The 27295-nt window shown below is 36.4% G+C and overlaps 1 protein-coding gene across 4 annotated transcripts in view; it reads left to right on the top strand.

Annotated features, from left to right (window-relative positions):
- fibcd1a (fibrinogen C domain containing 1a) overlaps positions 1-27295 on the top strand; it is a 158687-nt gene that overhangs the window by 96197 nt on the left and 35195 nt on the right. For all 4 annotated transcript variants that reach the window (XM_079897233.1, XM_079897232.1, XM_079897230.1 and 1 more), the window contains one exon: positions 21888-21984. In XM_079897233.1, coding sequence (XP_079753359.1) covers positions 21888-21984 — 97 coding nt within the window. The remainder of the gene's footprint in view (positions 1-21887; positions 21985-27295) is intronic.

Genomic DNA, 27295 nt, shown 5'->3' with positions numbered 1-27295 from the left:
TTTGGCTTTCAATTGTGATAACTAATGTGCTCACTCACAGAATCAGACACTACTGCTATTTATACAGCACATTTCCCATTATGAATTATAATACCATTTGGACCGTTGGGTCGGATTGTTTTCACACCTCAAGCGAACCGCCCCAGAGACCATCTCGTTCAGGCGATCTCGGAGCGATTATTTTGGTGCGGATCCGAGCGTGATTTCTGTGTTTGTGCCTAAACGAACTGCACCATGGGAGAAAACGCATCAGGTTCCGAAACAAACGCTCAGGTGTAAAAGCACCCTAAGAGGTTTTTACGTTTGCATTGATTCAGATCAATAATTTAAATGTTCTATACTGATTTTGAATCTTTTTTTTGCCAATTCAATGTAAAAGGCCTGGCCCAGAGGCATCATCCATTTGCAATGAGTATTTACACTGATTCAAACCAATAACTCATATGTTTCAGATTTAAGATTTTTTGGTCTTTTTAACCCATTCATTCATGCATTGATTTTTTACATGGATTCAAATCCTTAAGTTTAATACTGATTGATTTGATTTAAAATAACTGCTTATAATTATCATCTGTTCACACTGATTGAAAGTAATGCGGTAATTTTTCTTCTTTTTGATAAATAATCAGTTCGCAATGAGTCTTTACACTGATTCAGACCAATAACTAATGTTCATTAATGTTTTGACTCTTTTTAACCAGTTCATTTAAAAAATAATAATAATCTTTCTCATAGGAATCATATGTTGGCAGTGAGTCATTGCACTGATTCAGATCAATAAATTAAAATTTCAAGACTGAATTTGAGTCTTTTTAGCCAATTCAATATAAAAGACCTGGCCCAAAAGCATCCGCCTGCAATGAGGATTTACACTGATTCAGACCAATAATTTTAAACCGATTTATTTAAAAATATCTTCCTCATAAGAAACATACATTTGTAGTGCGTATTTATTAATACATAAAATACATATGTTTAAAATACATACATATTTGAGTTCATTTAAAAGAACCGGCTCATTAGAACCATACCTTGTGAGATATATGGACCAATTTTATGGTGCTTTTATGTTGCTTTTGAGCTCGAAAGCTGAAAATATCACTTTAAATGTGATCAGTTCAATTTCTGCTCTCATATACATATAGAATTTGAAAGAATGACTGGCAGAGAGGGTCAGGGGGAGAAAGTGAAACATGGGGGTAATGAAAAAAGCTAGAATCCTCTAAAACTACAAATAAAGATGGCAAACTGTGGTTAATTGGAGCAGATACTTCATTTATGCAGTAATCGGATGTATAAACATCTGGAGGGCAGCTGTGGCTGTCAGCCATGTCTGGAATAATGTCCCGGTTCTACCTCCGTCAGCACACAGGTGCATTCCGCCCCCAAACAGCACGTTCCTGAACACCACTCTCCTAAATACTCTGACCAACAGCAAAGAGGCAGAGACTTACAGTATTGGCCGTTTGTTTTCATCAGATTAACACAACTTACTGCATATATCTTCACCCCAAAAGTCTTTCTCATAGCATACTGGCTGCAAAAAAAGAACTGTGACATGAGTCAGGGTGATGTGAACCACTGTTGGCAGCTTGTGAACAGAATGTCAGTGTCTACTCAAAAGTGAAACAGAAAAGCGAAGTGGCACGAACTTCACATCCTCACACATTCCATCAGCTTGCAAAACTAGCACCTGTCTGCATGCTGGTATTTTATATGTTGTTTTCATTTGAATGAACTGCGATTAACTGTTTTGACACTTGAAAGAATCCGCACTGAGTGTGTGAATGATACAATGACTGTGTTTAAAGGAATTTCTATAGGTAATTTTCAAGCACCGTCTGTTCAGATTCACCTCACTTGCCTTTAAAATGATTAGTTTTAGTGATTCATTCAGTCAGTGAGATTAGACTGATTAAACCAATCAAGTCTGATTAATATAAAATAACTGGTTTAAAAGAAACATCTCTTTCCATTGAGTTGATTCACTGATGTAAAAAAAAGTCATCTGAAGAGTCATGTGACACAGAAGACTGGAGTAATGATGCTGAAAATACAACTTTGTCATCACAGGAATATATTACAGTCTTAAAATATATTAAAATAGAGATATTTTAAATTGTAATTATATTTCACAATATTACTGTTTTACTGTGTTTTTGATCAAATGCAGACTTGGAAAGACTTATTTCAAAAACATACAAAAGTACTGCAGAGCATTGTATGTTCAGGACTGATTTTTAACCAATTCATTCAAACTAACTGGCTCATTAGAATCATCTGTTACTTCATAGGGAGCTATTATACTGATTCACACTATAACTCGAATGTTCAGGACTGAGTTTTGAGTCTTTTTAACAGATTAATCTTTGTTGTAGAGTCGTCATTTTATTTTGCAGCACCCAGTCTTTCTCCCTTAGTTATCACAATCAATTCAATCTATCTAAAACGTCCAGCTCAGCTAAAATGTCATTTCTTTTGCCACGACACTGTAGATGCAGTGCAGGAAACGCGCTCAAGAGTAGTGTAGTACAGTGTTTGTCCACCTACAGATAAGCAAGTACCAAAAACAGAAATGAAAGTCATAAAAATCATCACACCAGTATTGTTATAAAAAATTGACCTGATTTTTGATTTTTGACGGTCAGCCTCTCACCTCTCATTTGGATCTTCAAAGCTCATTTAACACTGAAGGGTGCAAACTGTTTCCTCCACAATTACCCCCCCTCCAACCCTCCCTCCCCCAACACTTTTTCAAGAAATTCTGATTTTTTTTTGCGCTTGAATGCATTGATTTGTTTCTTTGTGTATTTTTATTTTTTTCCATCTGTCAAAAGCTTTCTCGTAGTACTATTTGTCAAAAATAACAATGCACTTCCAGAAGGAAAAAAAAAGTCCCCTGAGGCGCTTTAATAAGTAGTGCTGTCCTCCTCGTTGTTTTGCTTTTTGGGACACAAAATGAATTGCTTTTATTTTTAGGAGACCCATAAAAATGCTTTGGATGCATTTCTGTTGTTTTCGATTATTATTTTATGTGCCTTTTTAATCAAGACTTTAAATTGCTTTTAAGAGGATAGTTCACCCCAAACTGAATATTCTGTCATCATTTGCTCACCCTGATGTTCTTCCAAACCTTTTTTTTTGTTGTTGTTGTTGTGGTATGGAACACAAAAACAGAAATTTAATATTTTGACCAATGTATATAAATAATATGTAGTCCATGCAATCACAATAAATGAGGTCTGGAGCTTTCAAACTCACAAAAGCACCATAAAAGTGGTCCTTATAACTTATATTCATGCGCTATATTCATAGTCCCCTGAAGCTATATGATTCAGAAGACATAAAAATCAAATCATTATTTACTGATAATCTTCTCAAGTGATCTGTTAACTGTCAACTCAATGAGTCAGATTTGTAAAAGAATCATTGAGATAATTTTTGTGATCTGGTTCAATGAATTCTTTGAAAGGTCAAAAGAATGATTCATTCACCAATCCAGCATCGCTCCCTCTCTGGGTTTGGAATGACTTGAGGGTGTGAACACAATGATTGAATTGTGAGTTTGTTTAAACCCGAGGCAGCATATTGGAAATTAGTTGTTTTTATTTAACCGTGTAAGAGTTAGAACGCACCAAAAATAGAGCAGACCTAGACGCAGTCTCGGGGCGGTTCATGAATCGTTTTTTCATTTTTTTCTTCTAAAGACAGACTTCAGTCGAGGGAGTCCATCAAGAGAAAGCTCTTTGAAAGATGGCCTGACACGAGCGGCAATCAAAGCATCTGAGAGGAAATTGCACCAGCGATGGCGTCTTACTTTGTTGGCATGGCAGACGGAATGAAATATATCAATCTAATTTCAATTTAAACCCAGAAAAGTTTCGCGGCCCACTCCCAAACTCCCGCAGCTTAATCGTTCCTTCTCCGCCGTCTCTGGCCCGGATCTCCACTAATTGCTGCATTTTTCTCCCCTTGTAACTCTTGAGGAGCAACTCTGGAGATGTGGAGGGAAGGCGGGGGGAAAAGGGGTTGGTTTTTGATGGCAGATCTTAAAAGGTGATGAAAGTTGAAAGTAACATTATTGCCAGAGGGGGAAAAGTCTCAGCGTATCTTTCGTTTTTTTCTTCCATCTTGATGGTTTGAATTTTGCATGACCACTAAAGGTCTGGAGGTCTAACGATTCTTAAGGTTGCTCTATTTATATTCAGGCAGCTAGCGCTATCCCTAGGTTGTTTCAAAATGGCCGAGTGCCGCACGCCACAGCGGCAGACGGTTTCTCGCTGGCATTGATCTTAGCAGAGAGTAATGATTTCTCATGATTACAGACAGGCTGGAATTGTAAGGCTGGTCTCAACGGAGAAAGGAAAATGCATTATTCCTCGTGCAGATTGCGCTGGCCTTTTCTGAAAAATGTAAGTGTAATCACAACACTCTTGAAAAAGCATTATGTGCTGTATAATTTCCGATTTTTTAAAGGTGGCCAGGTGAAATGAAATGCTTTATCTATTATACATGGCCAGAGGATGGCACATAAAGTGGCTCCTTTGAAATATTTACCTCTTCTGTAAAGCGAATCAGACGGCATGCTGTTTGTGTGTGGGTTTTTTTGGGTTAAGGTTATTACATGGGCCACTCTCAAAGAGAACGTTAATTTTCATGCGATTAATTTGCTTTCTTCAAGCTCTGAATGCCTTCCCAGCGGGACCGATGTTTTATGAAATGGACTTATAATGGTTTCTACAATTCTGTTAAGTTATTTCTCACTTGTCTCTATGGTTAATGTGTTTGATTCTGACACACCTGCTAACATCACATGAATAGAGCTATCATTTTTTTTTATAATATATATATATATATATTTTTAAACTCTATTCATATGTGTGTGTGTGTATACTAGAATTGTAAATTGTTCAAATAAAAATTTGATTGACCAGGGTACTCGTTACCTCGACAAAATAATCTTGTGGTCACGTCATAGACGTTCCCACAAGTTAATATGATGTTCCCAGATCTCGTGGCCAGAACATATTATCTCGCTCCCACGTCAAAACTAAATGAACCGAACATGTACCCTCCCGGTCACCGTAAAAATTTAATGCCAGTAGGTGGGAACAAATGACAAAATCTTTATGAGTGAGTGATTAGAATCATTAATTCAACAGTTTCGTTCAACAGTTGGCTATTGAAACATTCAATCAACCGTTTTTTGAATTTTTTTTTTTTTCTAAATCTATCATGTACGTGTATGTATGTAAATACTATATATAAATGATGTTTAATATGGAGATCGTGATGCTAAATAAGAAGAGAGCGAGTGTTCATTAAAATTAATGGTACCATCTGTAATCCACCAGCAGTTTTACACCCTCTAATGTGGTTCTAATATGGCCAAACGTACAACCAAACAACATGCAGTATGTGCTTGTCGTCCACATACATTTAGCGTGAAGTGTGTGTAAACACACATTTATTCTTAATCAGTTATAAATTATATAAATAAGTTTCAAATATGTATTTCAACCATTATTCCTATATATATTCTGGCCTTTTCATGAGATTCTCACAAAACTTAACCCAATCCCAGTTGTATTTGCCTCTCTTATTCATAAAAAGAATAAAAAAATCCTCTTTGACACTCCTGTGATAATGTTCAAGCACACAATGATTCTCCTAATATAGCTCACATCTCATATAATGATTAATGTGGTCCAGATAACAGGACAACGCCTATGTTAACCTTGAGAATTAGAGGGTAAGCCCTTGAAATCTGGCCCCATTCGCTGTGCTTTACAGATACCCTGTTTGGCTACACAAACTTCACCTTAGATATTCAGTCTTAGAAGTCATTTTACGCTTATCAAACTCCTCGGCTGCACTACTCACTATGTCCGTGCCATATACGGTGCTGCTTCAGTATATAGCACACATTTATTGCCATAGTTGTGGATCTGTATTAAGTAAGGGCTGGAGAACGGTGTATGGCACAGCTGGAATCTGAACAAGAGTTTGTCACAGATGCTATTTGTGCAATCCTTCACGGCACGACTGCCGTTTATTGATTCTCTGGTGTCGGAAGTCTGAACGTCCAGTGCCACAGTTCAATTTGAACCACATTAGAGGGTGTAAAATCACTGATGGGTTGCAGATGGTCCCATTGATTTTAATGGAGACTCAACTCTCTTCTGATTTAACCACACAATCTGCATATTAAACATTATTAATGTGTATTTGCAAAATTATGCTTGGAGTTTATCAACCTTTCAGCTATTTAAAACATGTTTACTGCCAAAGTTTTAAACTGAAAATGAAATTACTTGAAATGATGGCAAGTCTGGCTCTTGAAGATTGAACCCTCATTTTTTAGCCCTCATTTATATCTTGTATTAATATTCCAGCTTCGGTGATCACAAACAAAAGCACCAAATACATGGTTAAACGGCTATAGTGTGTCACAATTTGATCATAATTAAAACCTTTTTCAGTGGTGGTCAGGTTTAACATCCTAAAGATCTGTTTATATATGCTATATGTCAAGGGGGATGTCATAAGTAGAAACACGTTTGAGAAGCCCGTCTGATTGGCTGACCAGTGTAATTAGATCACCCGTGACTGATGTTAATACCTGGTGTAAACAGGGCTGAAATTAAACTGCAGTTTTGTTTAGCACAGTTTGAGTTTGAAGAAAAAGGGACATTTTCAATGATGACACTGCAGAGCCTGACAAACTTGAACCATGAAGCAAACCGGAATAAGCACGTATGAGCCTGAACGAAGGAATCCTTTTTTCAGACTTGTGAGTTTTCCCGTCAGTGGACCTCCTTACTTCAAAGTGTGTTATCTGCACAGGCCCAGCCCGGATTAGGGGCTGACTTGATTAGGTGTGAAATGGCTCTTTGGCCTCCGAGAGCCCGGCCCTTTGAAGTGTCAGTGTATTTTCTGGACAGCATTGTGTGTTTGGATCAATTTACACTCTCACACTGAAAGACAATGGGATGAGAATGGCTGAATTTACTCTGTCTGGTATTACATCTTAGATGCCAGGAACCTTTTTTTTATTCTGCGGTTTACAATAGATGGAGTTTCATGACCCTTTAAAGGTTGTAAAAGTTATTTGTAGCCATCTTGATTTTGTCCCTTTGTGGCATTTTCATTTGGGGGTGTCAGATTTGACAGTGAAACTCTGAGGTTGTGGGATTGATTGATTGATGGATATTGTTGTAAAATGTTGTTGGTTTGAACAGATCTTGTCAGCTCAACAGTAGATCATGCCGCTAGCAACACTGAGGTTATAGATTTGATTCTTTTTTTATCATTTATTTATAATCTTTTTCAAAGCATTAACAAAGTTACATACAATTTAAGTTATAGCTTTTCCCCCCTTTATAACCATTTCCGCCAAAATATTTAACAATACATTACATAAAGTTTAAGACAATAATAATACAAATAACAACAATTAAAAAAATAAAATAAAATAAATAAAAATAATAATAATAATTAATAAAAAAAAATTAATAAAAAATTATATATAGGCTATATAATAACAGTAAGGAATATATATACACAAATACATAGCCAATAATACAATTACCTGACATATTCGTGATCCGTACACAATTATAAAACAAAACTCCAATTGGTAATTAATATTTAACATTGATCAATAAGTAGGAGAGTCTTCATCTTCTCAAAATACTAGTCTTCTCATGATACTAGATCACATAACCACGGTGAGGCTTTAGGTGGGCTTGTTGACTTCCACTCCAATAATATTCTGCTCCTCGACATTTGTTAAGTCATCTGCTTTAAACATTACAGTCCTCATGATAACTTTCGTTAACTTGACATTAAGTAAATCCACTTCAAAAGCTAATTACTCCTGGACAGCAATGCCATAGAAATATACAGAGCGACCGCAAAAACGGAAGTTAAAAGACAATATTCTAAAGATGGCGGCGCCCTCGTTTCTCTGGCGCATCAGGTCTATAGCAATTTTTTTTTTTTTTTTTTTTTTTTGCCAAAAAGTTTCAGCAGCTTAAAATTTGGCAACTAACACCACCTCAGAATTATCGTTGATCCAAATTAGTGTGTGGTTTTATTATTTATTTTTATTACTTCAGGAGAAATTCTGAAGAATATTTATGCAGCAAACATATTTCAGTTTGTTCTTTAAACAGTCATCCCACACTGCAAAAAAAATGATGTATTTATTGTATTTTTATTTCAAAATAAACAAAAACAGCCAAAAATATATTGATAATATAGATTTTAAAATACGTAAATATAATAAATACATATTTTCAATTCCTTTTTAGTTAGTTATATTTCCTCATATATTTTTTGGTAATTCAAAAAATATATATAAATATATATTTATATCATCCAAAATATATTTTAAAAAATATACATTTTGCTTTTACCCAAAATGTATTTTAAGATTGGAAATAGTATTTTCTTGCTCCTTGAAGTACATTTTGTAATATTATTTTGCAAATGAAGGTTTAACGGAATACATTCAATTAGAAAAATATATTTCCTCAAACTGCAATATTTACAACATATATTCGGCATATATTTTAGAATTATTACTGATGTCCGTGCTGTTGTTTTCCCACCAAAACCATGTCATTTCCAACGTCTGCTCAAACCAAACTAGTGAAATGATTTAAAATTCACCCTGTATGTTCATTTAATGGTGAAATTGCAATGAAAGAAAACCAAGTAGTATGATGTACTTCTTTTAAAAATGGGAATTCAATATTTCATCTGGTATATTAACTTTATGATGGGGACATGAAAAGATACTGTATTATTGGAGTGACCCTAATACGTGTTGACATTAAAACCAAACCAAAAAAAAAATGAATATGTTCTCTCTCTCCTTTTCTCTCTCACTTAAAGGACATTTTCCATTACGTCGCAAAAGAGAATTCACAAATCTGACTCCGAAAGCCGTGTCTTGCATTGCAGTAGAGTACATTTTTTCACTGTTTGAGTTTATGTCTAAAAGAGACAGCAGCATAGGTCAAATTCTGACTTGTAGAAAAAGGTAGCTGAAAGCTTTTCCTGAGTCTTTTCTTCATGATATACTGGAGGTCCTTTACCAGAACACAGTGCCTCAAAGTGAACATTCTCAGTCATGGGGCAACAACCCTGATCTCATAAGCAACAGTGGCACAGTTGGCACACGGCGTGAGATAGCAGACTGATAATAACCTTAGCAGCCAATCAGAAGTGAGCATTGGGTCTTTAAGTCCAGCTTGGCTCTAATCGGGTTAGATGTGTTTGTTAGTGAGTTTATCAGCATTGACAGGATTACATGGCTGTGAATTGTGGAAGTAAGAAGCGTGGTCCTTCACAGGTGGCGTAGATCATTTAAGAACCTGTTCATTCCATGTACTTAAACTTCATGACATGAAGGGTAATCCAAACATCTTAACTGCTTGACCTTAAGCCGCTGAGCGAGTATCAGGGTCAACCTGTGGCACAGATTCGACACATAGATGTAAGTCTATGTTGTATGTTGTTTAATACTGATAACCCACATATTTTTATGGTTATTATGTGTGTTCCCAAACACTACTTCCTGAGCTTGTTTTGTCTTGAAATGTTTTTCTCACCCTCATGTTGTTCCAAACCAATGTTTTGTTTTGTTTCAATTTTTTTTTTTTTTTTAAGTTATTCCACACTGCAAAAAACAATAACAACAACATATTATTATTTCAATGTAAACAAAAATGGTCAAAAATATATTGGTAAAATAAATTTTTAATTTTCAAGATTTAAAAATTTCAATTCATTTGTTAGAATTTTCAATTCCATTTTATATTTCCTCATATAGTTTTTTGACATTTTATATAATATTATCCAATATATATATATAACACTTTGCTTTCACCCAAAATGTTTTTTTTTTTTTGTAATATTATTTTGCATTTGAATGTTAAACACAATATATTTTGAATTTAATAATAATATTTCTTTAAATTGCAATATGTACAACATATATTCAGCATATATTTTAGTTATGTTTTGTCAAGAAAAACTATATATTTTTGCTATATAGTATCATATGCCTTCAGAAGACTTGGAATATCATGAACTATTTCTATGATATTTTGATGGGGTTTTTTTGTGGCTTTTGTGTTCCACAATTTTTTTTTTTAAATAACATGCAGTGCATGGAATGACAATGACAACATTTTTTTTGTTTTTTACGAACCATTTCAAAGCAACTTCACAAACTGTAGCGAAAAAAAAAAAAAAATCGGTCTATAATAAAAGTCTACAATAACGAATGCCAGAATACACAATAAGATTACAAGATTAACGGTCTTGATTAAATATCTTGAGTATCAGTAAGAACGTGTAGTGGTCTGAAATCCACCCCTTCAATTAGTTTAATTTGTCATGCATGAAGAAATGCTACATTTTGTTTGTCTTTTATTCTTTTTTTTCCAGCATTATGGGAGCCAGGCTGTGTATCTGCCTTGATAAAGAATAAAACGGTTGTTCAGTATAGATACTGTGTGATCTGTCTGAAAATGACTGCGGTTGGTTTTCATTCCTGGTGTTTTCACTGTAATTTAGAGCGCTAGTGTTAGTGAGAAGCAGAGAAGGAAAGGGTCAGCACTCAGAGTGTGACCTGCACTCACTCTTGACGTCATTTCAAATGACTTGGTGTCACACTGTTGCCAAAAGCCTTTTATAGAGAAGTGTCTCAAAGACGCTGTGCATTCAGTTGGCTTTCGGTTCGGGAAAAGTTTTGATTCATGGTAAATTATAGTTATGCAGCAGACATCATGCTCCATTTTAAAGGTGCTCTAGGTAACTTTTTAACCTTAACTGAACAGCTTCGGAGTCAGTGGAATGGTTATATTACTTATTTCGGGTTGAATGGTGGTGGTTTCGCACCCCCCTGGTGCCCGAGAGCGGAAAAAACTCACTTGCAACTTTGGGACGCGGGTCGGTGTCAGGAAGTATCGCGTGATATCAGGTCTCGCGATGTAACGAATTGCTTGACGGCACTGCACACGTACACGCCCCTATTCAAGCACCGGCGGGCTAGCTATAAGCAAAGGGCAACGATAGATTGAGTTATGGCTGAGGCTGAGCCTGTAAAAAAGAAGCAGAAAGCTAGGAAATCTTTGTCGGAGGACCAACGAAAGAGGAAACGGGAGACTGACCGAGCAAGAAGTCAGACTCGAGTAAATATATCGGACCGGCTTTTTCAGAATGGTGAGAACTGAGAGAAACAGAAGCCTGCAAAACGGATGCTGATCCTGCTGTTGCACTTGTAAGTTAAGTATCTTTGGAATAAACTGTGTTTAATATTTAAATTTCAAGTAATTGTGACCTCAGGATGTTTGCTATTGTCTGTAAAGGTTTTTATTATGATCGCTGTCTGTTAGGGGCTTACTAGTACGCTAGATACTATAACTTTGATGTTAGCATTGTCATAGCAAACATGTTTGATTTCTGTAGTTGTTTGGCCGTTCCTCTGTCGGTTTTATTTGTGTAACTTACACTTTTATTTTATGTCACTAAGTCAACGCGTCTGATTAGTAGGCAATATCAGACGCGCAAAATGTTGCACATATCATGATCGAGCTAGAAAAAACGTTCTGATGTTTTCTTAGACAAGCAAAGGTAAACCATCATTCTACCAGATGAACTTATAGACCTTGCTAATATAACTTTAGACAAATATTAGCCTCCGATATATATATTTTTTTTTTATGCTCATGCCCATTCTCCCAAAAACAAACAAACAAACAAACACGAAAGCAGTAGTTCGCCTCGTTCATATCGTTCGTTCCCGGTAAAAAATACTAGTATGCATGACAACACAATAAATAAAAAAAATCGCCATCAGTTGGAAAGAAAGTATTGCTTTACTTGCCTCGGTAGACATAACTGGTTTTGAAATAGCCGGTTCCTCTGCTCAGCTAGGTTGACAGCTGATCAGCTGGGTTGCTCGTGGCGAGGGGGGAGGGACAACAGTTCGTTTTTACGACAGAGTGTTTGAAAGCATTATACTACCAGACACTAGGGGGAGCTCGTAGAGAAAAAACACTCAGACTTGCATAGTGTCCCTTTAACTTCGCACGACTCCAGAAAGAGGCAGAATCTGCTCCATAAACTAAACAAAAGACTGGGATTTTTAGCATTCATCCTGTTATGCCTCTTTTATGAATTCAATCTCTTTATAGTTGCAAATAGTGCAGTGACTGTTGAACTAAGTATACGGTGGCTCCAAAAAGCATCTGGACACTAAAGTCACAATGTCATATGCAAACAAATGAAGCTAGATTTTTCTCAGAACTAGATTTCTTTTCTGAGCCATTTTTTCTAATTGCTTTAAATCATCTGGTCCTATATGAAAGATTTGTCATTGAGTTTTAGTTAGTTTTATTTAAAAAAACATTTTTCTAAATATATTTCTGTTATCCAAAATATTTGTTTTTACCCAAAATTGGTTTAACTGAATATATTTTCAATTTTAAAATCCTTAAACTGCACTGTTTACAACAGATATATTTAGCATATGCAGTATTTTAGTTATGTTTTGGCTAGAAATTATAATTATTTTTTGCTGTATAGTATCATATTTCTTTAGAAGACTTGAGAACTATGTCTTCAGAACCATTTCACAGCAACTTCACAAACTGAAGCAAATATTTAAAAAAAGGATCAGTCTCAGTCTCATGTATGCCAGTATACAAAAGAAGATTACAAGATAAACAGTCTTGATCAAACACTCAGAGTTAATTATTTTGAACAGTATATTTAAAACTTATGTTTTATCATTTAACACCTGACAAATGTCTGGCTTTGTGCTTGAGCTGTCTATCGTTAACAAAAGTGTGACTTTAAGTGTCCACCTTAACCTTGAGTTATTGTCTTTCTAAACCTCGCTTTTAACCTGATTAAAGGAACGTTTCACTCTTTAGAATGTAGAAACAGTTCTAGCACCGCTTTTTACCCCGGGTTATGAAACCCTGGTCTGAATCAGGCATTACGGTGCCAAACATGTTAAACAGTTTACATTACATTAAACATTAAACAGTTGTTTCAGCGGTGGATGAGAAAAATGTCAAACGCCAATGGAAAACGCGCCATTTGGAGTGAAGAAGAAAACATTTCATTCTTACCATTATAGTCCGAAATGTCCATTCAGGAAAAAAACTTGATATTATAGATGGCAATGTGTAATATGAAGATGCGCAATGCTTGAGCGGGTCACATGGTGAATCGTCCAATGAATGACACTGACACTGCAAATATGCAAATAAGGATGTTAACCCAGGGTCTAAGAATTAAATAAATGTAAAGAAAAGCAATAAATTGTGAATTAGGCTTGTTGCGATAGTCGGTGTTACCGGTGATACACGGTGTTTAACCCACCTACCGGTCATAGCACTTGACCACCGGCACCGTCCCCATCGTGTTGAAGTTTTAGCCTATAGTAATAAAGCACTTAATTCAGTTAGTGATTACGTGCCTTCGTAATTTAGCGTAAGCGGAACGAGCGCCGCAGTAAAGCAGCAGGTGTCCGATTTCATTTATCATTTGAGGAGAGTGAGGCGAGCTAACGGGCAAAGGATGGCTGAAGATCTGGTTTCAAAGAGAAATGCAAACGTGAGTTTAATTTTTATATTAGTTTTTTTTTTGCACTTAAGTGTCCAGTGATTATTCGGGTAGGCTACCTTATTTAACGAAGTTTTTGATGTTCGTTCGTTTCATATTCGATGGTTGTGCGGTGTTTTTTTTTTTTGCTGAAAAAGGCAGGCACTTTATTTAACGAATAGTGATTTTTTTATATATATAATTTCTTGTTTGATACTTGCACGATGTGTGCAGTGGTTCGTTTTGTTAATAAATGCACTTTAAAGGTGTTTCATAAGTGCTTTTGTTTAGTTTTTACATGGTGTGTTAAGTTATTATTCATTTTGCAATAAAGATGTGTACTACAAGCGAGTGTCTTATTGTTTTGTGTATTTTTATTAAGAATAAAATAAATTAACCCATGATTAATTCAAACAAGATTAATGCTACTGAATTGCCGCTAATTAAAGTGAAAGTAAATTGAGACGTGTGCACGTCCGCATTTTCGGCCATGCGAAATCCCCGACACGCAACCCCGGTGACACCGGGATTACCGGTTTTTTTACACGTCGATTAACCGGTGGAAAAAATCCGTCACCGCAACATCCCTATTGTGAATCAAAATTTAGGTGACATGACTAATATTATCATCACTAATATGACCATATTCATTTATTTAAAGGCCCACTGAAGTGCCTTGAAACACGCAGAATTATCAGAGCCCGTCTACGGAGAGCCTTGGCACTTCCTATTAGCCCCATTGTATAGATCTTGGTTGCAGTTCCATTAGAATTCCACTGGAGGTGATCGCGGGCGAGTGCAGACTGAATGGGAGTCTATGGGGCTAGACGGCTAAATGTGCCTCTTTCACCCGATTGCCGTTGAGAAATCTCAGATTTTATTGTAGGTTTTGCAAGTTCAACATGGGTTATAGGTCGAAAGTTGAATGAACGAGTACTTATTTCTTTTCGATTTCTTACAGGTTGAGTTGTTGTTGCCCATAACACGCTAGCATTCTGCTAATGACGTCAGCATTCTGACGTCATTGACATTTTAAAAGACTTTTTAAAGCAAATAAGTGACTCTAAAAAATCTAACACCCAGCAATGTGTAATTTCTTTGCATCTCCTTTCGAATACAACATTCAAATTACTAGACAAAAAATTATATCCTGAGAAAAGTGGATTTTGAGGGTTTTTCACCATAGACCTCCATTCAATCTGCACTCGCCTGCGAGCGCCCCCGCATGGACAGAGACGTGTTACTGCAGCCAGTCCAGAAACCGGAAGTAAGCAGAGAGTGCCAATTCTCTTCCTATTAGACATTCTCTGGCATTATTCAATGTGTTGATGTAATTTCCACTGAAACAGGAAGACAGGGCGGGACATATCGAGCAGCTCCTCCCCTTTTTTTAAAATAGCCAATAGTGTTTTTTTATATTACAGCTTGGCCAGAGCTGTTGAGATCTGCAAAGCCGCATTTGACAGCTTACAACAGCCACAGTCTAATACATTCCCCTTTTAGATTTAATATGAAACTGTTAAAGTAAAACCGTGAAACCAATCATGCTGAGGATGTGTAGTTTGAAAAGTGTGTAATTTACGTTAGTGCTTGGCACTGGTGTTATCTCTTTTACTCGTCCATGCTGTTTGTAATGTTGAGTCTTTCGAACTGTTTCTCCTCCTAATCTCCTCCGTGTCACTTTAAAATACAGCATTCTGTGTAGAATTCAAATGGGTCCGATAGGTTTTCTGGTATGCGCCGACTCGCGCATATGATCCGCTCTGACTCTGTGCTATCGTGTCTATGGACTGGAGCAGACACTAACAGACTTCATTCAGTCTGAATCGTTCCCTATCCACTATGTAGTGCACTTTGCATTATTCACCATATAGAAAATTGTAAATGCTTCAGTGTTAATTTATAGTGTAGGAGGCGGGACGTTTCCGATTCTAGAGAGCATTTGATTGGACAGAAAACAGTGATGTCATCAAAATCATCGATCCATATCGGCGTATGTGAGAGACTATACGTTTTAAACACTTATATCTACTAAATGCGCATTTTGCCATTGTTTTGGAGCACACTAGCTTATACATAACCTTAAGGCTATCATATCCATACTAAAATCCAGAAAACCTTAATTTTGATTTCATGGGGACTTTAATTATTCAGCTGCACTGCTCACTTGTGTCATGGAATGTACCACTACCAATTTTGTTCTAATTTTACATGAATATAGGAGACAATCTCGCTGTTCTATGAAGAGGACACGTCTGTGGATCACCATCTCTGACACTCCGCCAGTACAACCAGAGGTGTAGACGCCACAAGTTTATAGCTCGGTTGATTGACAGCCCTCGGGGAGACCATTGACGAATCCTCCACCCTTTTGCCCTTAGTGTGGTCAGACTCTGTTTTCTGTCAGAGTGACAGGAGGGGGTCGTGTTTTTGGCACTGAATGTCTTCTCTTGTTCCAGCCCAGCAGATTGTTACCAACGGTCTGTTGTGCAACTGCTGGCTGCGGGAGGAGTCTCAATGGGGAATATGAGCGAACAACATGATTTGATTTCAGTTATTTTTGCTGCAGGATTGTTTTCTCTGCTCTCAGCAATATGAAACCAAACCTGCCAGTACCTAGCGACTCTCCGGTGAAAAACAGCCCACACTGCTGCAGCATTTATAGCCCACAAATGCTCCACTATAAGCTCGGAGAGGCTGTTTACCTAAAGATGTGACATTATTCTTAGATTTTGCTGCACGTACAGTAAATAGATGTGAACAGAGCATGCGATTGAAGTTTAGGATATTTTTAACTGCAGGTGTTTTCTGCTCTTTAAATCTTTCTGTTTTTGCTGTCACTCGGTGGATATTAAAGATCCCGTTTTGCATATTTTTATGCATTTCATTTTGGCGACTAAATTATACATGACCCATCATGGTGTAGCTGTGTTTTTCTGCTTGTGATCTTGATCAAATATAGTGTCAAGGCGTTTGGTCAAAACGTTTTTTGCTGAAACCACTACACGTTTTTTGCGTTCAGAATTCTATATATTTTTTTAGCAATCTAGATTGAGGGTGATCGGGGTTAGTTGTCATAAATGGAAGTGTTCTCTTAATAACTATTTTTATTAATAACTATTTTTAAGTCTTAAGTGTGATAAAAATAATAAATTGTAAAAAAAAAAAATATATATATATTTATTATTTTTATTTTGCAATAGTTATGACAGCTATAGAAGTTATATATAACTTTTAATTGTTTTATTATCAACCACAACTGATAAGATAAGAGTCAACTATTTAATGTCAATTATCACATGTGTTTGTTAGTTTTGTTTTCATGGACTTTTAGTTTGCTAAAACTTTTCCTACCACTCATCTGTTTCCATGGTAACTAATCATCATCATCACAGCTGCTCTTCATTTAGTTCATCACCATGTGTATATTAGTTCCTCACCTTCACTCAGTGTTTGTCTGGTCTATGTTTAAGTCAGTATGTGTGTAGTTGTGTCAGTCTGAACCTTCTGTGAATTACCTTATGGATTTTTGCTCAACTCTGTGTTTTGAATCTTCTTTGTGTAGTCCTACACCCTTGCTGACAGTCATTTAATTTATAACGATATTTTTATGTTAAAATATCAGACGTGTATCATAGTTATTTTACTGTTATAATTTAGGTTGAAAGCCTTTAATAGTCTATTTAGGTTCTATTGTGACAACTTAGCCCGTATATTGTGGCAAAATGCTCCACTGTTAAATAAACAGCATTTTTCCCTTGGCAATAATAACGGGGTAAATGTTCAAATGTTTTTTTTTTTTTTGTAGCCAAGACTTTAATGTATGTTCCTAACCAGAAACTGGCTTTCAAAAATGATCCTTCCCTGAAAAATATTCATTGGTGAGAAAATTGTGACAGCAAGCCCTGGTCTCCCCAATGTCTTATCTGGCCTGTGGTTATCCTGTGAACAATTGAATTACTTCTCACCTCGAACCAACATAGGAAAACAATGAAAAATGAAGAAGATTACAAGGGATATCTCCTGAGAAATTACCGAGGTCATTACCTGCACTCCCAAAGATAAATCAGATATTATAGAACTGTTGTTAGACCAATAAACTCTCACTTCTTTTCCTTTTCTTTAGAATTAAACCGAGCCACCGGCTTCAAAACGGTGAAATAAATTCGTAATCTAATTCGCTCAAGGGAACCAAAACACTCCATCATTTCTGAATATTCAACACAAATCTCATTTTCCTTTTAATCTTTCACACACTTCCTCTTTTACATGGACTGAAAATGAAATACTTCAACTAATATGAGGGAGGTTCAGCCTTTGAGAACAATTATTAATTTTTACCAGCTCGCTAGAGGTGTTTCAGAACTCCCCCGGGCCTGGCTGTGTGCCGTCTGCCGTAGTGCCGCAAATTAAAGCGTTGATAATTAAGAGATAACAAGACGATTCTTAAGGCTGCTTCTCCTTCTGAGCACATGACTCTTAAGGAGGTACGATTTTCCGTCTCTCTGAATTGTACATATGGAGTCTTCTTTGGCAATTGTGAAACAGAAGAACATCTCATTCTCGTCTCTTGTGGAACAAGGTCATCCGCCTGTGTTAGTCCGTCAGACAAAGTGCGGCCAGATGCAGCGGCCTGGAGCTGAACCTCATCTGTGTCGAAGGACTCACCACTGCTGTTGTGTGCTCTGCTGGCATTGGAGATTCATTGTAACAGGAGAAATTGCTTTTGGGACAGCTGGATCAGCTGGAGTGTGGCTCCAGTATTAGGAAACAGACGCACAGAGGAACACGACAGCAAGAGGTGAAGACAGTTCTCACGATGAAAATAATGTAGATTTATTTAATCAATCAATTCAATTAATGATCTGTCAGTTAATCATATTAATCACAAGTAACCAATATTTGCTGAAAAATTATATTTGCGCACAAATTAGTAGCCCGAAGACACTAATGTATATATTATATTAATATTGCATATTATTATTATTGAATGTTATAATATATAAAATTCACAATAAATTAATGTTTAGGATATTCACTTATTATTCACGCTTGAGATATTCACAGTAAAGCCCCCAATACCCCCCGAGTATTCCCTCTCGGAATGACCCGGGATGTGCCCACCTGAAATATGCAACTGATTTTCCAACACTTAAATGCCGCCTTGCTTGAATTCTGCTCGTGCTGCGCCGGTGGGAATATTCAAAGCAGGTCTTATGAAATATTTATCGGAACATGAAAATTTCCCTGTATTTTAATTACCTGTTTTATACTCGAGGTACAATAAAGATTAAGTGAGCCCACTGCGAGGTGACTCAGTGTTCATTTACAGAGATTATGGTGAATAATTAAAAAATGTTTGGTTGCTCTGTGGGTTGGAAGAACCACCAATGAAAGGATTTATTCAGAGTCAAGCCACATCCATTAATTTTGAATGCAGCCCAAAGCACCTGCACAGAGTGTTGGCATGTTTTATTGAGAGAGCAGCTGTGTTTTCTAAGATCACATGCCCGGGAGGTCTCAGTCAAAGGTCTTCTCTTCAGAATCTATATGTTGTGTGTCATCGCACATAAAACACCTTAGCTAAACATAAACTCATCTAATGAGGAAAAAAAACACCTTCAGTACATTCAGGCCTGAAACAAACTCCAACGCAAGTACGTCAATGCGAATGCGTGCGCTTCAAGCGGCACAAACTGTATTTTCACGCGTCATAGCAATTCATAGTGCGGTGCACAAAGTACATGTTGCATTTCATAGTTCAGAGGTTAGGGGGAATTCTTTATTCTGTGTTTATTTATTGCTATCTTGCAATAATTAATAAAAGATGTAATATTTAAAAATACAAAGAATCGGATACATTTTTGAAATCGTTAATTCTGTGTTTATTGCTATCTTGCAATAATTAATAACAGTTATGATGTTTAAAAATCAGATACATTTATGAAATCGTTAATTCTGTTTATTTATTACTGTCTTGCAATAATTCATAACAGTTATAATATTTAAAAATGACAAAAAATCTGATACATTTGTGAAAAATGTATTATTTAAAATAATTGTAACACATATTAATTATAATTATAAAATTGTTGATGTATTTGTTCACAAAATGTAATTGCTTAGTAGAAATTCACTCTTTTTGCTCCGCAGAAAATATTAAATATTTAATACTTCAAAATATGATATAATACACATACACACACACACACATATATATAATATTTAATATTTAAAAAATAATTAAATATACAGTATATAAAAATATATCAGATAGAGCCAAAAAAAATTACAAATTTGTTCACAGAAAGAAATTGATTGAAAAAAAAAATCACCTGTTGTATTCAAAGACAAAAGGTACATTTTTGAGTAAACTATTCTTTTTTATTTTTTTTATTTTTTTATTTAAACAACAATCAACATACATATTCACATAACAACACAACCAACAACACAACATGCATACATACATAAATTGTGCTTTTACATCGTGTATATAAAGAAAACAATAAAGAGAAAGAATAACATCAGTAGATCAAAGGCAATACCTGACGACAGCATCAATTCGTCCAGTTACAGTTATAATTGGTTTTTGGAGATAATTTATGAAAGGACGCCACATGACAGTGAACTTAGGCCCGGAGCCCCTTAAATTAAGTCTTTTTTTTTCCAAACTCAGGAATTGTAACACATCTCTGGCCCACTGTTTAAAAGAAGGGGGGGAGGACTGTTTAGTAAACTATTCGTTGTGAGTAACATAAGAACGCATGTGTGCGCCTTATTTGAAACAAACACATTGACATCTCTGTCATCTCATAAACAGGTTCATAATTGTAAAATTTCTAATTGAGGTTGGAAGGTGCATTTCCTCGTTCCTGTCTTGTTTAGGTGAGGATGTCCCTGTGGGAACTGTCCCTGGAGGAATGTGTGTTTTCGTCTTGGCAAGCACTGGTGAGCATGTGAGGAGGGCACTGTGCTTGGCTCATTTACATTGATGGCAAGACTTCTCCTTTGCTGGCATTTTCAACAGCCATTGATCCACTGCCTGCCTGATTAATCTTCTATAAAGGGATCAGGAGTCAATTAGTGTCTGAATTTCACTTTGAATTCCACATATGCGTCACCTTTCCCATGAGGACTCCGACCCCTCTACACTCGTCCTCTGTACCGCGCTCCTGAAATATCCATCTCCAGTCAATTTACATGTTTCCTTTTCATTCCTCTAAGAGTAAAGAATACATCTGCATACCAAAGACAAAGGATCTACCTGCAGGAAAGAGACAGTGTGTTAACTACCTAGAGACTGAAACACTAGGATTCATTATCTTTCTGGTTTTAAGTAGAAGTGAACAGAGGGTTGACATAAAATAATGATAAGATGCTGTACTCGCCTGTCTGGTAATGGTCACAAAACTTATATGTTCCAAAATCTAGTGACATGCCTACCTAAACAGCTTTCTGAGGCATCAGTGTGTTCTTGTCAAAAAAGACTGTTCCAAAGAGTAGGTTGGCCAATTTCTAAGACAGCATCACATACACCACATACAATCCTAGAGCGTGTTTTGTCAAGCTCAGAGAAATGTGAATATATGTATTTCATTCAATACTGAAAGGTAACTTCAAAAATGACGGATGCACAGATTCTGGCCAGTACAGATAAGCTGATAATTATTTTCATGTTATGGCTGATAGTAAAATTACAACATTATAATGCATAGTATGCAAAACATATTTTATGGTATACATAATATATGTGCATGCATATTCATTTTGGGATTTGCTAAAGATAACATTTATCAGTATTATTAAATGATTCATGTTTTGAAAGATAAAACATTAGATAAATAGAGAATGCATGCACAATTAATGTTTGATATCAACTGATATATATTGTAACAATATTTTATCAATCTCATATATATAACACAAATTAAACTGTGATATTTTATTTATATTTATATATAAACAAACTGATTTTGATGAATAAAAAAGAAAATCTAATATCAGCCTGATATGGTAATGATATATCATGCATCCCTCATAAAGGCAGTTTAGCCCAAAGGGTCAGGGGTTAGTATTCGCAATATAGTATATTGTAACTACACCACAAGGCAGAAGTAATCGGGGGAGGTTCCAGTTTGCATTAACGCTGTGGAAATGACAATCATTCATTTTCCTGTTGTATAGGGGGCTAATGCACGAATCACCTCTGCATGGTGAACTGTACAACAATGACATTCTAACTTGTCTTTTTATAGGTGATTCAACGCAGAGAAGATGGCTCTGTTAACTTTTTCCGTGACTGGGAAGCCTATCGTGAAGGATTTGGCAAGATAACAGGAGAGCATTGGCTTGGTAAGCCATCCATGTCACTATCTGTAATACAATCTGTCTGGAAAAAAGGCTTTAGTAATATCAGTGTCACAAAAAGATTTATAGAATGTTTCCAAACAGTTTTTCTCCTCATTCCTGAGTCATTACAAATTTTCCAAACAATGTTCAGTTGCATGCAATTGTAATATGCAATGTCTATTACTGCATATTAAAATAAAACATTTCTATAACATATAATAAGTACTATATACGATATAATATTCACTATACAAATAGTTTGTTTCGCTCCACTAATTTAATTGGACAAGTGACTTTCCATAAATGGTGATATTTCATCTTGCCTGTGTTTGCAACATAAACATTCCTGTAAAAAGCAAAAACTATTTTCGTTTCATGAACAAAACTAACCAGAAGAGCTGGGCATGTTGTGTCTAAATGTAAATTACTCTATATAACTTGTAGTTTATAGTTCTGTTGAGTAAAAGTGCACCCGCAGCCGTGAATCACAGTTTCACAGGTTTTTGGTTTTGAATGACAGTAACGTCTTTAAAAGCAAGGTGATGAGTTCTTCTACTACTGTCGTTACACACAAACACGCTTCTCGTGATTGTCACTCTTTTTATGTCTGTTTTTCTGACAACTGTAAGGAACAGGGGCACATTTGGTTATTGCCACGGTGAACTGCCAGCCCGGACAATTGCCAAGCTGTGTGTCCAAAGCCGAGCGTTGCAGATGGCAGTGGGTGGACAGGGAGCAAGCAAGGCTTTACAGAGAGACTGAATGTAGTGAGGAAACTTGTCATAGCGTCTACTGTTGGTTTCATCCCATACTGGAATTATAGATTAGTGCTGACTGATTCAGCTCACTGGTTTTGTGATGGTTCACCCAAAATGTATTATTCACTAATTATTTACTCAAACTCATGTTGTTCTTTTTTTCCCATGGACTAAAATAAAATAAAATAGGCAAAACACCATAGATAAAGTCTATTTCTTCTGATTATTTTTATGTCTATTCCTTACACAAAGCTATTGTATAGCTTTGAGCTTGGAATATAGTTATATGGACTACGTGTACAGTCCTTGACATACTTGTATAGACACACCTTGTCATTGTATGGAAAAAATAAAATAATAGTAAAAGCACCATAGAAGAAGTCCATGTCTTGGACTGTCTGATTATTTTGACAAGGTGTAGTCATTACGTCTGTATTTGACGTAATGACTACACCTGGTCATTGTATGGAAAAAAAGCTTAAAGATTCTAAACGGAAATGCAGCATACAGGTTTGAAACGACATGAAGCTGAGTAAATAATGACCGAATTTTCATTTTTTGGATGATCAGTTTTTTTTAAACCTGAGAGATGGAATAAGGAAAATGTTGTGGTTTGTTTGTGTATTTTCCATGACAGTTGGTTGCTCTCCAGTATGTTGAACATGAAGAAGATAAATTGCATTTTATTTTATTTACTGCAAGGTCGCTCCTCTTTCGAGGAAAAAGTATTTTTTGATGACAGTCCTTATGGGCTACGTCTTGTTTCTTTTATCGCATTTGCCCGACAAACATTTTATGTCTAGACTTGCTCTTGGACTTGTTGTCTGTAACTTGCGCTCAGGGTCCTGTGTCTCAATCAGTGATGATGAACTATGACAGGCCCGTCACGGAGTGTCATCTTGGAGAGATTGACAGCTTCACAGTGAGAGCAGGACAGCACTTGCTAGCAGCGTCTCTCACGCCTGCTGTGGCTGAGAATGACTTTTCCCATGGCCTGCTCCATTTTCTTCACAGTGAGTAAGACCAGCCTAGAGCAGTTCCACAGGCTGTTCAACAAAGGATATTGCCTGTGCCAGTGGTGGTCAGGGGTTCGGGTCCCTGTGGGCAAGCCCAGGATGGAACAGTCCTCCCTGGAGTGACAAGGTTCAAGGCCCTGCCTCCTGGTGATGTGAATCGGTGCCAATGAGTTGAGCTGCTCCAGCCCACGCTCTTAATCAATAAGAGACATGAGGGAGCTAGAGACAATTAACCTCCAGGGCTGGCGAAATGAGTTCCAGAAAACATCAACAACACAGACTCATCAGGAATGAGGTGACAGGGAAACCGGGGAGGGCAGAGGACCCGTAGTGAGAGACAATCTAGCCTCTCACCTCCAACAAATAGGATTACAGTGCACAGTTCGCAATAGCTCCAAAACTTACTTGTGCGCCATTCTGAATTGGGAATGTTGTGTAAATTCCAGTTCAGTTGAGGAATTTAAATTTTTTCCCACAAGTATACTTAATTAATCAACCTTTGTGGACTTGGGTGGACTATAGGCAGTCTAAAATTAACACTTGCCAAGCGCCAAATGCGAGTAAAAAATCAGTGTTGGTGAGTATATGAAACAGTGTCAATCACCGTAACATTTTTATGAACTCTAAAAATGCAATGTTGTGAGAACATGAACGTGAACGACGCTCGGGACAGTTGACACGCCAGTGCTGCATTCACGAAAGTTTAAGCCTTGGCAATTGAAATATTCAAGCACATGAAGATGCGAAAGGGAACTCAATTCATTATTCGTTACCGAAGCGCTTGCACAGAAATCTGCTTCTCAGACAAAGCGGCAATACTGAATTGAGCCCTCTTTCACGTCATCTTGCGCTTGAACAGATATATTCAAACTAAATAATGTCAAAATGCCAGTCTTGGCAAGTATCGTCATAAACATAGTCAGTTATGTCTTAAGTGAACGCAAACAGTTGAGAAAGAAAACACCTGTGTATCAGTATATTGGATCTGACAGCAGCCTAATATTCCTTCTGCTGTCTGTGTTTTTAATGTTCATCAAAAAACAAAAGGCAAAGAAAATCACTCACTGCTCTAGACTGTATAACTTCTGTAACTTAAATAAGGATTAATCTATGTTTCATGGCTGGTAAAAAATATTTATTGCTGGTAAATTCACCGGTCATTGCAGGTGTGGCAAAAAGTTAGTTTTTGGCCCTGCCTAAAAACACATTTCCCAGAATGCATTAACAGTGAAGAGATATTTTTCTAGGCCAACCTCGAAGTTTGCATCACTCTGATACCTTTGACAAATCCCAATAGGATTTTTCCATAGGCTTTTGGATTATTGCAGAAAATAAGCTATCCAACAAAAGTTTATGATTCTTAACCCTCTGGGGTCTGAGCTGTTTTCTGGGCCCTGGAGGTGTTCTGACATGCTCTGACATTTGTGGTTATTTCTGTTACTTGTGACATTTTCATGGCTAAAGTCTAATTACACTGTATTCAGCACAAACTCTGCTACAATAATATATCAGCAGCATGTATGTAAAAGTTTGTAGTTTTGAGATAATGACATTTATGCATGGTTTGTGAAAATACAAAAAAAAATTCTCACTGAAATAAGGCCATGAAACCCATACTGATTATTTCTTCACAAGACTTTTGAAAATTGTATGACGTAGCCTAGAATATTTGCTCCAAAACTATGTGAAAATCACCCTGACTGCTCATTCAGAGAAGACAATATATTGATTTAAAATTTGTACGACGTGTTTTGTGTGAGAAAGCTTTATGCGGGAGGTCATTAATATGTAAGCTTTTCACACCTGAGAAAGACAAAGACCCTCCCCTAACGGCCCTATTAGGAGCTATCAGGCCCTGTCATTCTGAGCAACCTTTCACAAAGAATGAGGAGATTTAAAAAAGAATGGCTTTTTGATTGTTTGGATTTATTTACAACACAACATAATCCAAAGATACACAACAAATGACAAAAAAGCACTTATTGAAAACAATGATCCAAAGACAGAGACCTTTCTGCCATTCATAAAAACATTGTACATACCTTTCATTTCCAAGGTATTTGATTTTCACTTTACCATGTTCATGTACAGAGACGCATGTGAATGTTGAAGTCAGCAGGACTCAGTGGCATCTGGGCCCTGAAAGAAAAAAAAAGTGAACATACTGATATCAAGAGAAAGGCATGCACGATTTTGGGAATAAATTTTAGATTTTTCTGGTTAAAATTGCTTTTTTAAATTTACAGAATACACACACACACACACACAAATGTTTCCAACAATATATAATATAATGAACACCAGGTTTGTTGTGCCTTGTAGGCATAGGCTATGCGCAGTGCTGCATAAAATAATAATAACAATAACCTATAGCAGCCTATAAATCTTCCAAAAGATTTCAGTAACAACTAAACTAGAGAAAAATATATTGATTATCATGTTACTTCAAATGTTTCCATTCATTATAATGATATGAAATGAGATAATAGTAAAAATATGAAGCCGTTTGGTGCGTTTTGCTTTTCAAACGCGATCGCGATCCAAAATATCAAACATTCAAATGCGATCGCGCTCAAATATAAAACATTATGGTTACCATATACATATCTACGTTTGAGCAGATATCCACAAACACAGTAACAGTAAACACGGGTCTAAATATTATAATATTCACCATATATCTAGCAACAGTTCAACTGCAATGTGAAATTTATGCAACAATAACAAACTAATATGTAAGAATTTCTTACCTTACATCTTTCTTGTCTTCAAATCGCGTTCTTCTTCTTCTGAGGTAAATCCAATGTAAGCTCACGGCACGTCTTTCAAACTCGACGAAAAGCAGAGACTTGTGAAGTTTTTTCGTGCTTTGTTTTTGAGGTAATGAGCGCAATCGCGTTCCATGTGGAGATTTGCATGTCAATCTCTTTTGTGCTCGTGGGCGTGGTCAAATTAAAAATAATTAGGAAGTGTTGGCTTCGTTGACATCTTGTTGGTTTTATACAAATTACTTAAACAGAGAATATTTGTTTTCAGTTTGAATCCGATCATTCAAAAGTACACACTTAAATGTTTATAAAGGTATATGGCTCATAAATGTGTGACAAGTATTCGCTGAGTTTGGTTTCAGTTTATAGACGTGCTCAAGAAAAAAAAGTTCACCGCGACGGGGAGGCAGAAAGCACACCCTGTTTATTTTCTTTATTTTACAAAAGCACAATGTTTTGATTTGATTGTAAGTGGACACATACAAAAGTAGAAATATCACAGATTATTTTTTATATTTCTTTTTTCTGTATGACCATAAATGACAGAGTAATTTAAGTTTATTGTGCTACAATGTGAAGAAAATCCAGCAAAACGCGCGGGCGCGTTTGTCGACCCCAGTGGGTTAAGGCCCGTTCACACCAAAGACAATAATAACGATAACGGGTAAAGATATAGTTTAAAAAAACACTCAAAATGTAAAAGAATAGCAGAGTCCACACCACAACTATAACCACAACAACACAGCTGATGAACAATAAAAGATTGACAGCC

This window comes from Squalius cephalus, assembly GCF_949319135.1.
Source record: "Squalius cephalus genome assembly, chromosome: 16".
Classification (NCBI taxonomy): Eukaryota; Metazoa; Chordata; class Actinopteri; order Cypriniformes; family Leuciscidae; genus Squalius; species Squalius cephalus.
Note: the sequence above shows the minus strand (reverse complement) of the source record. Positions and strands in the feature narration are given on the sequence as shown.